Source organism: Sminthopsis crassicaudata, chromosome 2, assembly GCF_048593235.1.
Source record: "Sminthopsis crassicaudata isolate SCR6 chromosome 2, ASM4859323v1, whole genome shotgun sequence".
Lineage (NCBI taxonomy): Eukaryota > Metazoa > Chordata > Mammalia > Dasyuromorphia > Dasyuridae > Sminthopsis > Sminthopsis crassicaudata.
The window spans coordinates 144,793,095-144,808,998 of NC_133618.1; the positions used below are offsets into that span (position 1 = coordinate 144,793,095).

At 40.5% G+C, this 15,904-nt stretch overlaps 1 protein-coding gene and 1 long non-coding RNA gene across 3 annotated transcripts in view; one reads left to right on the plus strand and one right to left on the minus strand.

The window, feature by feature from the left end:
• Positions 1–8,506: 8,506 nt before the first annotated feature.
• LOC141555014 (uncharacterized) lies at positions 8,507–10,035 on the minus strand. Its single transcript, XR_012486048.1, has 2 exons — positions 9,659–10,035; positions 8,507–9,542 (listed from the first exon to the last, which is right to left on the minus strand). It is a non-coding gene; the product is annotated as an uncharacterized LOC141555014 (long non-coding RNA).
• Positions 10,036–10,094: 59 nt separating this feature from the next.
• PINX1 (PIN2 (TERF1) interacting telomerase inhibitor 1) overlaps positions 10,095–15,904 on the plus strand; it is a 90,174-nt gene continuing 84,364 nt past the window's right edge. Inside the window, exon 1 of one of the 2 annotated variants that reach the window (XM_074287546.1) lies at positions 10,095–10,336. In XM_074287546.1, the coding sequence (XP_074143647.1) occupies positions 10,223–10,336 (114 nt within the window). In that variant the 5' untranslated portion in view covers positions 10,095–10,222. The remainder of the gene's footprint in view (positions 10,337–15,904) is intronic. The other variant, XM_074287545.1, reaches the window with a different exon arrangement.

The following is a 15,904-nucleotide window of genomic DNA, read 5'->3' on the forward strand; positions in this document are numbered from 1 at the left end:
CAGTGAAAACAGATGGAAACCTGAATTTTTAAGCTGAAAATTTCAGGGAATTTCCATGCTAAGTTGTTTTCTATCTCACAATACAGAATAAATTATAAAAAAAAAAAGAAAGTATCTAGAGCTTGTCTTATGGCACAGTTGTGACCTACTTGAGTCTCAAGATATTGCAGACTTTGGACATTCATGTTAGAATTAGAAAAGTCCTCATAAAACAACACCACAGAATCTACAAGATGCTTTTGTGCTCATCTAAAAGCTCTTACAATGCCAGTGAGTCATGTCAGCCAGCCATCCCTAAGGGATTCTGGGGTCTGGGGAATTTAGCTCTATGAGCATGAGACTCTCTAAGTGAATCTTCTTCACTCAGGTTCATTCCAGCTGTTAAGCAAACCCTACTTCCAAATTAACAAGCTTTGTGTAAAACATGATCCACAGTTCATTAATTAGGTGTATTCTTGATTTAAGGGGCAGTTTGGTGTCACAGAGCACTGGATTTGGAGTCAGGAAGACTCACTTTCATGAGTACAAATTTGATCTCAGATACATACTGGTTGTGTGACTGAGCAAATCATTTAACCCTGTTTGTCTCAGTTCCTCATCTGTGAAATGAATTTGAGAAGGAAATGGAAAAACTGTAGTAGTAGTGCCAAAAAAACCACAAATGGAGTCACAAAGACATGTCTGGAAAACAACAGAACCTAATAATAACAGTGCTTGGCTTAAAGTTAATGAACCAAGGGAAATATTATGTGCTGTTCTGATAGCAATTAGATTCAACCTATAAGTGATATAAATGGAATTGCTAATAGTGTTCAGAAATATCATCTTTTATTTAGTATTACCTAAAACATGTAGAAATGTATTTGTACTACAAGGACAACCTCACTTTTTCTAGCTCCAAGAATCTTTAGTAGTATTTTTTTCTCCCTCTGAATTTTTTCTTTGGCGATACACTCACACATACATACACACACACACACACACACACACACACACACACACACACACACACACACACAAACTTAAAATAAGTATTTAGTTTGTCCTTGTCCTTACACTTAGACATATAAAAGTGGGAGATGTGGAGGATGGTGAAGAGATTTCAAATAAATCATGTAGAACCTCATGAAACTTGTACCCATTATTGGATAGAATAGGGAAGCAATTGCCAAATTTTGTCAATTTAACCTGCTCAGTAACTCCTCCATCAGTTTCCTTTCTACTCACAGTACAGTTACTGTAAGTAGGGTCCTCATCACATTTCACCAGGACTATTGCAATAGCCTCCCGATTAGTAGTCTTATATACAATTTCTTCTTTTTCTAATCCATCTTCCACACTAATGAACAGATCTGACTATATTATTCTCTTTCTTAAGAGGCTTCACTGGCTCCCTATTGCCTTTTGGATAAAATATAATTCCTGTTCTGGAACTTAAAGCCCTTCACAATCTGACTGTACTTTAATCTTTCCCCTCTGGGTACTCTGTTCCAACTAAACCTGCCTCTCAGCCATTTTTCTTGCATGACAATTTATCTCCTGCCTTTGCACAGACTGTCTCCCTGCCTTAATGCTGTATGTTCTCTCTCTGCATCTTGGAACCCTTAGTTCCCTTCAAGCATCAGTCAAGTGCTATGTTTTTAAGAGTCTTTTTCCATTTCCCCCAAACCCCAAAATAATTTTTAATTGATTTTCTATCCTGTTTTTCCTTATGTAAAATAGATTGAATAAGGGAATCTGGATTCAATTTTAGGAGTTCCTCAATCAATCTTTATGAAATTATAGGACATAAACAATATTTAGAGATAATGACAGTATGAAGGGAACTCTCTATGATTGGTTGACTGAGCGTCAGCCAGCAAAAACACGTGGTGGCAGTAGATAGGTGCTTGAGAAAGGAGTTCAAAGACACTATCCCTGAAATTCAACTTCCTGTAGAGAAGGATTTTGAAGTTCCTACCACAGTGCTTGACAGAATAGCCCTTTAAAAAATGCTTGTTGATTACTCATTAAAATCATCAAAAATGATTGATACCTTTAAGGTCAAAAGAATTAGAGTTGAGGATACTAACACTGTCAACCTTGGAACAGTGGATGAAAGAAGAAAAAATATGAGAGACAGAGACAGAGAGATAGAGAGAGACAGAGAGAAAAAGTATATGTATGTGTTATAGTGAGGGCACTCTGGTGGCCAGTTGGAAATAGTGGACAAATTAAGGATCAGGTTTCAGAGACAAAGACAGTTGTGGGATGATGATAAAGATGATGACAATAATGACAAAGATGATGATGGGGATGACAGTGTCTAAGGAAGATGAAAACTTGAAAAGGCCAGGGCATTTTTCCTCTTCTTGTTCCTTCTATTCCTTCTTCTCTCTGATCTTTATACCTCTTACTGACCCTTTCCCCTTGCATGTCAAATAGCTTATCTCTAGCTTGGGTCATAAAATAATAACTAACAACAACAATGATAACAGTAGCTAGCATTTACATAGCATTTTAGGGTTTACAGAGCTCTTTATGTAAATGATCTCAGTTAAGTCTTAGAATTTCCCTGTGAGGTGGGTGTTAATATTAACTTTATTTTGTAGTAGAGAACATTGATACTGAGAGAATTAAATGACTTATCCAGAGTCACACAGCTAGTTAATATCTGAGTCACAATATGACTCAAATCCAGCTCTAAGTCTACTTCTTCTAACTCCCTAAATATATATAGGAATTTTGTTATAATGTGGACCTAGTAATAGTTATATGGTATATAAAAATAATGTAACTGAGGATAATGAGGAATTACTTCAGAGGAAGGGGTTTTTCCAATTGAGAATGAATCAATCTCTCTTTCTCTCATTCTCTCATGAAAGAGTAAAAAAAAAGTTTACATATTAATTTTTTGCAAAGAAAGTTATACATTATGGAATGTAGCATTTGTAAGGATTAGAAATGTTATAAATGTGCAATACTGTATATAATAAATCCTATTTATAAGTAAATGATCTCTGTTCAGGATAGCATTCTAGACCAGATGATCTTTTTAAATCCCTTCTAGATCAATAACTCTCCAGGTTCAGTTTAGAGTTTCAAAAAGAATTTTTTGAGGCTGCCATCTAAAGTTTTCTTAATATTGCATGAATCTCTTCAATGGAAAAATACTGACTAGTTCTCAAAATGTGATCTAAAATACTGATGGACAGAAACAGTAGACAAAAAGTTTTAATTACTAATACTTAAAACTTTTTAAATGAAAATAATGATAAAATTCTACTTAAAATATTTTCAAATCTAAATTGTGCAGCCACTTAGTGGTTAAAATACCAATTCAATGGCTAACATACAAATTCAACAATTTTTTTGCACTTAATCCTGATATGTGTGTATTGAGGAGTATGTTAAGAATGCCTCTAAATATTTTCTCCAGGTGGAGTTGCAAGATAACTTGATTTCAGCTTTTAGGGGAGTTATGATGTTATAGAAATGTAGCGCTTAAGAGGTACAGTACATTCAATGGTTCCATTCAGTTTAGTACTTGAAGAAAAGGTGCCTATTTAGTTGACTTAGGAGGCATTCAAAATGGTCTGGCAGCTTCTGCCATGTGTTCTTAGCTTCAGTGCTCTAAGGGATCTGCAAACTTTCCTGGCTTTGCATTTCAACGTGTCCTACAGGATCCCAGCCCCATGGCAACTAAGACAGGTATTCATCTGGCTGTGTTGCCACCTTTGCACACAAACAAGGTAGGACCAAAACTGTGTAGGAGCTAAGTCTGAGCCTGCACTACTAAAGGGGTGCAGGGAAGAGTATACCCCTGATATACTGGGAAAAGTATTGGTTCTTACTAAACCTTCAAAGAAAATGTTCCTTTGTAAAAATTAATTGATTTTAAATGGAGCTATTTACTGATGTCTAACAATGATGGAGTGAGGGGAGGAAGAATACAGTAAAGTGAGTCTTGCCTCTGAAAGTAGAGAAGATATGCTTCCCAAACCTCTTAGAATAGCCTGCCTAGCTTTGTGGATGAGCCACAACACACAAATTACATATGTATAACACTATGCAAACCCTGAAGTGTTTTATTAACATTAGCTCTTATTATTTCTATTATTGATTTGGTGTAGAACTGAAAATTTCGAGGACTACTTTTACTAAAAAGCATTGTACTTAGCTGATTTGATCAAATAAAGATATTCAAGTTAAGCGAAGGCAGAACATGTTTTTAGCTTGATTAAGAGTAGCAACTCTAAAGATAGAATACATGGGAAATAATTAGATAATATGGGAGAGAGAATTACTCTGTTCTGCCTTAGGCTAATTTTATCCTAGTCTGTTTTACACAGAAGGCTCTATCTTTTCTCCTTACTCATTAATTCTGTCTTTCTTCCACCACTGTGCTTTTTAATTTAACAATTCAATTCAATAAACATTGATTAGGTTCCTACTGAGAGGCAGTTTAGGAGAGTTAGAGAACCAGTCTAAGTTAAGAAGGCCTGGGTTCAAGTTCATGCTCTGTCACATTCCCCTTAATTTTTCAATGCTCCAGGCAATTGCCTAAAACTATAATTTGCAGAAGGTGTCTGCAATGTAGCTTAAGGTTCTCACAAGAAGCTCCCTTACAAACACATACACATATGTATTAGACTCCTCCTATGAATGTGCATGACAAACTTCTGTTCCTCTAGTAGAAAAACTGGAGTAAATTCTCATTTTTTTTTCCTTTGTTCCTAATGACCATTACAGCACCAAGTCCTATAAATTTCTCCTCTCTAGCATGGTTCAACATCATTACTTTCTATTATTTTAACACATCTTCCTGGTCTAATGTTAACCTGAAAAAACTCAGACCAAATAGGTGATCATAAATAAAGTAAGGCATTTATCTGAGTTGAGGATGATGAATTGCATTACAGGATAACATGCTGCCTTATTCAGACAGGGATGCCCAGGGAGGAAGGGAAGAATGGGATTCTTATAGGACATAGTTGTGGGAAACAGAAGGGGGCATTTAGACAGGATACATGGAGCAGCTAAACCACAGGAAGAGAGTGTTAAAGGTATTGAAGAGTTAGCAAAAAAAAAAAAAAAAAAAAAAAAGTCACAGAAATATCCTTGGAACTATCTCTACCTAGGAGCAATGGCAGTTAGAAACTTCTAGGGAAGTGGGGGTTCTTTTTAAGTGTAGCTAGAAACAGAGTAGGGACCCAGAGTTCCCCAACTGTTAACACTAAGGATGAGTACCTAACATTTGCCTTTGGACCAGAGGTCTCCTATGCCTGAAATGCATTTCCTCCTTACCTCCAAATTACAGAATAAGGCTTCTTCTCCTTCAAGATGTATCTCTGGAAACATTTTCTACATGAAGTTTTTCCTGAACCCTGAACCTTGAAGTGTTCTCCTTCCCAAACTACCATATATTTAGCAACTTATATGTAAGTAAAATATAATTGTATTTTGCAGTCATAAATTTATGTATTTATTAATTTTATAATTATGTTTTATATATATGTGTGTATGTATATATATATATATCATACATAATATATAAAACACAGTGCCTAGGCATTTAATAAATATTGGATTGAATTAATTGGATATATACTTATTATTTGTACTTTGTACTTGTATCTCTAAGCCTCTAGCATAGTATAATTTAATACCTATTCATTGATTAAGCTGACCAAAACTCTCTCCTAATTTCCTGTTTCTCCTATATATCTTACATAGTCTGAAGAAGATGTGAGGGAAAGTGGAAATCATTTTAACATTCATTTTTAAAAGTTTCTTGTTCCAAATTCTTTCCCTCCTTCCTTACCCTCCCCTCTCACTGAGAAGGCAAGGAATGTGACATAGGTTATACATGTTCAGTCAATGCAAAATATATTTCCATATTACTCATGTTCTGAAAGAAAACTCAGACCAAAAAAAAAAAAAAAAAAAAAAGAAATCATAAAAGTAAGCTTAGATCTGTATTCAAACTCAATCATTTCTATCTCTGGAAGTAAATGAATTTTCATCATAATATTTTTGAAATTGTCTTAGATCACTGAATTGCTGAGAATAGGTAATTTATTCACAGTTGATTATCATATAATATTATTGTTCCTGTGTACAATGTTCTTCTACTCACTTTACTTTGTATGAATTCATGTAAGTCTTTCCATAATTTTCCTGAAGGTGTCCTGTTCGGCGTTTCTTACATGATAATATTCCATTAATATCATGTTACAACTTGGTCAGCCATTCTCCAATTGATAGGTATCCTCTCAGTTTCCAATTGAACTGCTATAAATATTTTTGTACTTCCACTCATCTACTCTTTCCCACCCCTTTTTCTTTTTATCTCTTTGTATTAGAGACCTAGTAGTCACACATATTGTTGAGTCAAAAGGTATGCACAATTTGAATGCCCTTTAGGTATAGTTCCAAATTGCTCTCCAGAATGGTTAGATTTGTTCACAACTCCACCAGTAGTGCATTAGTGCCCCTGTTTTTCCACATCCTTACCACATTTGTTATTTTCCTTTTCTGTCATATTAGTCAATCTGAAAGGTGCGAGGTGGTACCTCAGAGTTTTTTTTAATTTGCATTTCTTTAATCAATAGTGATTTAGAATATTTTTGCACATGACTATAGATGATTTTGATTTCTTTGAAAACTGCTTGTTCATATTATCAAATGGGGAATGACATATGCTTATATGTTTTACTTGCTTCCCCATATACTTGAGAAATCAGATTTTTATCAGAGAAAGTTGCTGTAAAATTTCCCCTAGATTCCTAAGAAATCATTTCTCTTGAACAAAAAGCATTCTGCACAAATATGTGATTAATAAATGACTTATTGTTCATCACCAGTAATAATATCTGATATATATTACCTTCTAAAGGTTACAGTTTTATCTATATCACGATATTCATTTGTTCAGAAATCCACAAGGATTCCCCAGTACATACAACTTCAAACCTACCTTCACAGGATCATCAAGTCACAGAGTCTGTCAGAAAGAACCTCAGAGAGCACCTTGTTGAATCCACATTTGAACAAGAACATGAGCTACAACATTTGACAAATTGCCACCCAGCCTTTGCTCTGAAGATCTCTGGCATCAGGAGTCCACCGTCTTCTGGGTTAATCTATATGCATAGCTCTACTTATTAGGATGTTTTCCCCATGATATTGGACCTAAATTTTCCTCTCCACAACTTCCTGCTGCCATTTCTGGTTCTTCTCTCTGGGGCCATACAAAAGACCCTCTTCTTCCAAATAATAACTGATGTCTCACTCTGTGGCCAAGGTTACCCACTGCCCCCTGAGCTCCAGTGACTCTGAATTTCTTTTTATAATTCTGCCTCATTTCAATCCGGTTTATCCACAAGTTAAGACATCATTCTTTTGATGTCATTGCTCCTCTTGGAGAACAAAGAATGAACAATAATAACAATACAGCAAATGCTTCTTTATGAGGCTTCTAGAAAAAGAGGACTTCCAGAGAGATGTTGAGTTAAATTTCTTACACGTGTGCCTCACTACTTTATAGTCTAAAAGCTTGCTCCTCCCACAGATGCTGTGTATATTTGAAGAAAGGGATGAGCCGGGTTTTTAGGAGAATGCTTTGTATTAATTGCCTTTAGCATGTTTTCTGTGCAGTAGCTGCCCTCTGGGACAGGAACAAATTTACAACGTAAAACATGTAAGAAATATGTGAGACAGAGGTCTAAATTACAGCCTCTCTCTGGAAGCCCTTCTCCCTTTGTAGAGGCCTCATAGACTCGGTGTTCTCCCAAAGTGCAATCTGGAAAAGAACTTAATTTAGAAAGGTCAAGGCCACCCATGAATTCTGAGCTACACCTAATCTTCTTGACTTTTGTCAAGCCACTGGACTCAATATATCTTAAAGGAAACTCATCTCTCCTTCTATAAAAACCTCTGCCCTTCCCCTAACGTCCCCATTTCTGTTGATTGTACCATTGCCCTCCTAGTGACATAAGCTTATAACCTCAGCATCACCCTTACTTCTTTTAGCTTGATTCTCCTCCATGTGATAAATGGCCACGCATTGTTGATTCAGTCTCTGTGTTATCTCTTGTTTTGTATATTACTTTCCAGCTGACCCTTCCTTGGGTCCTAGAGTCAATGTAAGACATAGATTCATATTCCGTCCCTGACACAGACTTGTTCTGTGCCTATGGGCAAGTCATACCTTCTATGAGTTAATTCAGGGAGAACTTCCTTCCTGGGCTACAGAATTTCCTATATACATCTAGACTCCCTCCCCCCAATCTTCTGATTCTTACTTCTGCTAGAAGGGGTTAAATGATTTGGTCAGGTTCACAAAGCTAGTGTTAAGGCCAAGTTTGAACTCAGGTCTCCCTTATGTCAAGTTCAATGTTCTATCCACCATCTAGATATGCTAGAATCAGTAGAATGACAAATTACATTTTTTCTAGGCTTAAGTAGAGATCATGAGATGACACGGCGGACTTTCACTAATTCAGTTCCCACAAGTGACACATGCTTTGTATACAACATGTTTAATACAGTCTAGAGGTTTACACTTTTAAACATTTAGATAGTTTTATATATAGGTGTAGATATCCCTCTAAATGACCTTTAATGACAACGAGAATGAGAAAATGCAGAAGCCTTTGTGCAGGCAGCCTTTTCATACCACCAAGTCCTCTACTGCACTCTGCTATACTGATGAGCCTGGACACAGCTGGTTATGACAGACAATGGAGAGAAAACACACACAAAAAGGGGCACATCCAATTCAATCCAAGAACTGTTCTATTGTCTCACGGCCCACCAGCTCCTTTTGCCTCTTTTTGTATCCCCAGCTCTTAGAATAGTGTGGCCAGGAAAGCCTCATGGACAAATCCAGGGACCACAAAGAGCCCAACAAGCCTGAAGGACTGAACAATAACAACAGAACTGCTGTTTGCCGCTTGTCCTCCAAGAGAACCACGGCATCAGGAAGATGATGTCATGATTAAGGGATTAAAGGGAGCGAGGCTGTGCAAGGTCCCCTGCCTCACTTCCCCCCCAGTGGCCAGAGACTGACCAGGAGAGCTGGAGATGCCCGGATGTAAGCTAAGGTCATCTGGCAAACGAGTGAAGTACCAGCTTTTGTCCGCTAGGTGGCTGTCTCCTGAGCCACCAGCCCTGCACCTCCAGCAGTTTCTTTCTGCTAAATCTGAAGTTCCGCTTCCCCAAGTACAGCCCCCGCTTACCCTGGAAAGAGCTGCACTGACCCCGTCACCCAGTCCCTGCTCTCTCCTCACAGCCCTCGTTATCCGGATTGGAATTTTAGCTCGGGGAGAGTGTTATTGGTGTGTTCGATCATACTGTTCAAAGTACGAAAAACACCGATCCGTGATTCTGGCTCCGTTCCTCCCCCATCGATTTGCACTGAGCTCTGACAACTCCCTCCGACAGCGTGGGAACCTGCCAGAAGCCTGAGCTCAGAATCAGGAGGCTCTGAGTTCCAATCCTGCCTCGGACACCGCGCCGCCGAGTGCCAGTCACTTAGGCCGCTAAATTTGTTTCCTTCTCTGTAAAACGAGCGTAACAAAAAGGGCGTTAAGGTCGCTGTGAAGAACATTGCCAGATGGGCTCTTTAGCATAAAGAGCTTTGGAAATCTTCCGTCACTAGGACTACTAGAGGTACCATTGAGCTAGGACGCGGCGGAGATACGTAAGGGCACCGGATTCGCAGCCACAGAACGGGGTTCCTCCCGGCGTGACTCCGGCCCAGGCCCTGAACTTCAGTCTCCCTCCCTTTCCTCATCTGATAGACAGCGCCTCCCCCCGGATTGTAGTGAGCATAAAACGAGATGTTTTCAAAGCTCTTAAAAAGCGCTGTATAAACACTAGCTAGGAGTGTTAGCTGTTGTATGACCTTTCGCAAATGCTTAACCTCTGTTTCCCCATGTGCAAAATGGGGGGTGGGGGTGGGGTGCAGATTCAAGGCCTCTAGTGTCACCTCAAAGTCTCTGATAAAGCAACCTGCTCCTCTCCCTACTGCCCCTCTCCTCCTCCTCTTTTTCCAGCCTCCCCTCTCCCCTCCCCCTCCTCCTGCCTTCAGGCTCCGCCCTCCTCTCGGGATCCTCCCTCCTCTCGGGACACGCCCCTTTCTCTCCCGCTCGCGGCTCCACAGACTGCAGCTTGAGGCTGTCGCGTTCCTGTGTCGTCATCGGGCCGCGCCGCCGCTGCCGGCTTCCTCGGATTCCTCATGCGGTTCCTGGTGATTGGAGCTAGTCGGGCTCCCGGAAAAAGGCTCTGCTCCTGCCGCGTCTGTCTTGTGGCGCGGGTGCCGGCGTCTCCAGAATGGCGATGCTGGCTGAACGTGAGTTCCTCCCGTTCGGGGGCGTCCCTGGGGTTGAGCGGATGCGGGCTCGCAGTCGCGGAGAGGTCCTGATATCAGACACGCGTGGGCACCCGTGGAAGGTTCCCTGTATATCCAGCCCCTCCGCGGTCGCGTCACCTTCGCGTGCCTCGTGATGGTCTCCGTCACGCCCGAGGGGCGAACTTTCAAAGTTAAAACAAAGCACACTTCCGCGGTAGAACTTGTCAGTCCCTGCGTGCTGGAGGAGCGCTGCCCCTGAGCCGGGGGACCAGATCCTGGCCTGCCTCACTCTTCCCAGCCTGTGATCCCGGTCACGTCACCTAACCGCGCTCGGCCTCCCTTCTCTCATCTGTAAAATGGGAATGGGGAGAGCGCCCTGCCCCGATCCTTGTGAGAGGGAGCCAGGGCTTCCCACAGCCCGAGTGTTCTCAGGCTTGGGTAGCACTGAGAAAGCCTGTCCCGGTTCTGACACACACCATTCGGTGGGGTCACTTATTTGGCGCCGCTGGTGTGCCGGCCTCATTAAACTTCCCCCCGGCGCCCGAGGAGTTCTTACATAGTGTATAAAATAGGTGGACAGATCCGGCGTTCACCCATAAGTCACAGCCTCGTGGCCCCGGCATTCGTTTAGGACCCCACGTGAGGGCCCAGCTCACAGTTTTAAAAGCCTTGTTCTAAGCGCTAGAGATTCAGAGCCTAAGTCCCTGAACCCAAGCGGTGGAGGAGCAGGCACTACTCAGGCAGGACAAATGGCGGATGACCCTGGGCCGGACGGCGTCTGAATGAGGGGGTCCGAATGGCCCGGAGGGAGCGGGAGGGAGCCGGGGGTTGGAGATGAGAGACTGCGGTGAAAATGCCCAGGGCCGAGGGATGGCGATGCATCCTGAAGGAGCACTGAGAAGCCGCATCACTGCATCGGAGGGACTGTGGGGGAGCGAGGGAGGAAAGGGGCAGGTTAGGAAAGCTCTGAGCACCAAACACAAGGTTCCTATTTTATCCTGGAGGCAATGAGCCGCTGGAGTTAGTGGGTGAAAAGATGAAATGGTTCACTGGTGCTTTAGGGAGATTCCCTTCACCAGCTAAATGGAGGATGGACAGGAGCGGGGAGAAACTTGTGGAAGGAGACCTGCCAGGAGGATGTTGCTAGGTGAGGAGGAAGGCTCAGATCAGAGCGTCCGGAAAAGTGGTGCTGTGGGGAGGTCAGAGATGAAATCAGCGGGCCTGGGCCACAAACCGGACAGGGGGTGAAGGGATGAGACGGCAAGTTTAGGATGACTTCTAGGTTTTAAGCTTGAGTGATTAGGAAATGGTGGGTGTTGGGAACAGGGGAGGGAGGGAAAGATAATGAGCTTAATTTTGGAAATATTGAGTTTAAGATATCTGTTAGCCATCTAGTCCCAGATATATGAAGAGCAGTTGGAGATACAATTCTAGAGTCATCAAAGAGGTTTGGACTGAATCAGTAGGTTTTAGACTCCTCAGCATAGAAGTAATGACTGAATTCATGGAATCTTATGAAATCATCAGATGAAATAGTTAGAGGGAAAAGAAAGTATGGTGTAAAGGTCCTGTCATCTCTAAGTTATAATCCTTCTCTGGGAGGAGATCTCTTTTCTGTAAAATCTTTTCCTAGCACTTAGTAAGAACCCTAACAGTATGGCCCCCCACAAATGGAGCAGGGAGAGGTTTAGTAGACCAGAATTCTCTGAGAATCTAGCAAAGAGCAGTCAGGCAAATAGAAGGAGAACCGGAGAGAGCAATGTCATCAAAACTTACAGGGAAGAGAGTTTCAAGAAGAAGACAATGATGATCAGCATTGGCAAAGTCTGCCAAGAAATCAAGAAAGGCGAGGACTGGGAATTGGCAATTAAAACCTCAGTAACTTTGGGGAGAGCAGTTTGGGGTGAAGGATTAGGTCTGAAGCAGACTGTAGAGAGATTAAGACCAGAGTGAGAGGAAAGAAAGTGAGTGGAGGCTCTTATTGTAGATAACCTTCAAAAACTTAGCCACAAAAAGGAGAGATGTGAAATGTTAAGTAGAGGGGCTAGATGGATCAAGTGAGAGTTTTTTGAAGATAAATAAGACATGGACGCATTTATAGGCAACAGGGAAGCAGCCATTAGACAGAAAGATTGGAGTTAAGGGAGAGCTGGAAAAGGTAAGATGGAAAGAATTCACCTGTGCATGTAATGCATTAGTCTTCAACAGCAGAAGGGACACCTTTCATATGAGACAAGGGTTCATGTGCATGCTATGTGAGCAAGCTCTGTAAAATGAGGTAATGGGACTAGCACTTATCTAGTCTGCAAGATGATGGATTAAAGCAAACTGTAAAGCACCATATAAACGTTAGTAGATGTAGTTAATAAACCGGACTGCATATTTGTCCTGTCCAGTTTATTGTTTTCTCAAATGCCAACTTCTCATGATTGATGGCTTTTCTGCTCTTCCCTTCTAGTGGTCAGCACTCTCTTCCTCCTTGAAATTATTTGGTATTACTTGATTTTGATGCATGTACATGTTAAATCCCCCAGTCAAATGAAACCTCATTGAAGGCAGGATTTGCTGATTTGAGAAGGTAGCCCCAGTATTCTACATCACCTGACTGTAACAGAGCAGAACCTTTAACTCCTGCGACATTCTGAATGCTGCCTTTCCTAATGCATCATGGGATAGCTACAAGTTCAATATGAATCAACACTGTGCCATGGGATTGAACACCTTTATACTTTTACCAGTACCCAGCACAACCCCAAGGATTTAGTGAGTGTTTAATTGACTTAAAAAAAAAAAAAATGGACCTGTGATTTTATTGATACAGGGAGGTCCTAGAGAGAACCTTCCCTTCCACCTGCATGTCTTAAAAGAATTGCTTGGGAGCACTGAGGGGGTGCTGCCAGCCTGTGTTAGAGATGAGTTAAACCCAGGATTTCCCCAAAGCTTACCTAGCCTTGTCTTAGTGGTGTTAACATAGAAGAGCACCAGTGGTATCACAGGCTGCCAAGAAGTAGATTTAAGTGAACCATAAGTGCACAGTCATCAGCCTCCCTCTCTTCCTGAGCCATTGAAGTCCGGTAGCAGGATATAATCAAAATAACTGGTATTGGTAGTGGATGACCTTGACATTGTCTTACCCGACCAAGGTCTTAGTGTTCCACAGTTCCTACATCGCCCACCTTCATAGCCATTGGAACAAATTGTTCTCATCCACCCCTTCCGCCAGAGAAAGTATTAATTGCTTGGGGTGGACATCCTAAGCCACTGTGGGTTTGAGGCCTGTCAGTTACCCTCAACTAGGTTTAGCTCATCTGCTAAAACAGTTTTATGGGGGTGTCCCAGCTATAAACCATAGCTTCTTGTAGCAACAAGTGAGAGTTTGTTGGAAGTGGACACTGCAAGTGGATGAACAGCCTTGAAAAGGGCTCAGTTAGCCCTTCTATGTTTATAGGCAACAAGGAACCAGCCGTTGGACAGAGACTGAAGAGCAGTAAGAGAGCGGGATGTTAGAGAGGGCAATCCCCTGGAGAATTACTCAGCTTTTCAGTACTGTGAAATAGGATACAATAAAGTGCATTTAACACAAAACATTAAAAAAAAAAAAAAAATAAGTCAGCAAATATTTAAATGCTTACTGTTTGCCAGACACTCTGCTAGGGCTGTGAATTTAGATTTTTAAAAAAGGTAAAACAGACCTTGCCCCCAGAGAGAGCGCTTCCATTCTAAGGGGGGAAGACAACCCATAAAAGCTGAAAAATCTCAGGGGTTGGGAAAGAAGGTAGGAAGTGGCAGTTGAGGAAAACTGTCACCAGGTGGCGGTGGTACCTTCATTATGATTAAGAATACTCTCACAACTCCACTTAAATGCAATCAACTAACATTTATTAAGTGCCCCTATGGAGGAATATAATGCTGAATTTACCAGTCTGAATTTGTAAAACATCTGCAAATATCACATTTTAGTTTTCAAGTTGAATTTCTAATTTTTAAGAACATTCTACTCCTATTTTTGACTGTTGCCAATGTGTTGGGCATTGTAATAATTTATATATGTATGTATGTGTATATATCATCTGTATGACTGAATTTTACTTTAAAAAAACAAGGATGAACAAAGACAAATGGATACTGCAAAAGATCTTGTCCCATATACAGAATGATTCTGGGATAGGTTAGAGGTAGATCTAGAAAACTTAGGAAATGATTCCAAGTTCTGAATTTAGAGAATAAGAAATGACAGGGTAGAGATCAACGGAAACGAGTTAACATATAATGAGACTTTAGTAATGTGATAAATGTGTAGAACAAATTTTTAAGGAAAAACACAATTTGGAGAATTCATTCCCTTGTTATTAAATCTAAACTGTTAATAAGCCTTCATCCTTTCACTTTTTTCTTTTAAATTTGCAAAGAGAGGAAACTCTTGACTTTTTTCTCTTTATCATACCTGACTTGATGTGACTGGCTTCTTCCACTTAAGTTGAAGACCACCCATCAGTTTGACAGGTTTGTCTAGTGTTGGTTCCACCTACCTTGGGTTGTGTATAGGTAGATAGCTTTTTGTGGAAGTATTTTTGTCCTGTTTCACTACATACTTACTTAGCTAGATCATTGGACCTCCTGCCAAATGGACTAAATGGAGAGATTTTGAATAATAGTATTTGACAGTATATATTATATAATTACAGTTACTCTCAATATTTATACATTTGTGAAAGGCTTTACCCATGGTTTCTTGTTTTCACCGCCATATGTCAGTTACCACAGGTATTATTAACATCTTCATTTTATAGATTTGTAAACCAAGGCCCAGATGGTTATACAACTTGTTTCAGAGAAAGACTCTGAACCCCATCTTTCTGACTCTTAAGTCCAAGATTGTTGCTACAGTTTACCATATTATCCCCTTATGTTTCAAGCTGTTCTTCTCATATTCTATTTGTTTGGGGATTGAGACATCCTATGTGCCAGACAGGTCCATCATTAATATTGCTTTATACAGGAGGAAACTGAAACGTAGACAGCAACAGCTATTTCTAGCTTCACCCAGCTACTATGAATTTAGAAATAATGGTCAGGAATCCTGACACTCCCCAATTCAGTCCTACTATGTTTACTCTTACATATTGCTTTTACTTTATAGTATCATTGTTAGAAAGTTTTTTTTTTTTTAAATGGTTCTAAACTTTGGTAAAATTTGGAGCTTTGTAATTAGCAAGAACAATTTTTTAAATCCCATTTTTGGTAACTGGTGCATCACCCATCTGGAATAGCGGTTTGAAAACCTTTGTTATTCAAAACATGGAAAATGGAAAGCATGCCCCCCCCAAAAAAAGGTCCTTGAAGGGCTGTAATTAATGTTTTAAAAGTTCATGCAGTGAAAACTTATCTTTTCATTCATAGAGGAGCAATGCACTCCTTATACATATTCTGCTTACTCCTGGATTTAATAACATTTCGTTACTTGATTTTTAGGCTTATGATAGGTTAGAAAAACCAAATTAGGTTAGGAAGTAAGAGATACTGACAGCAGTAGGAAGTTGTCTGACATGAAGAGAGGAAGCAACTAAT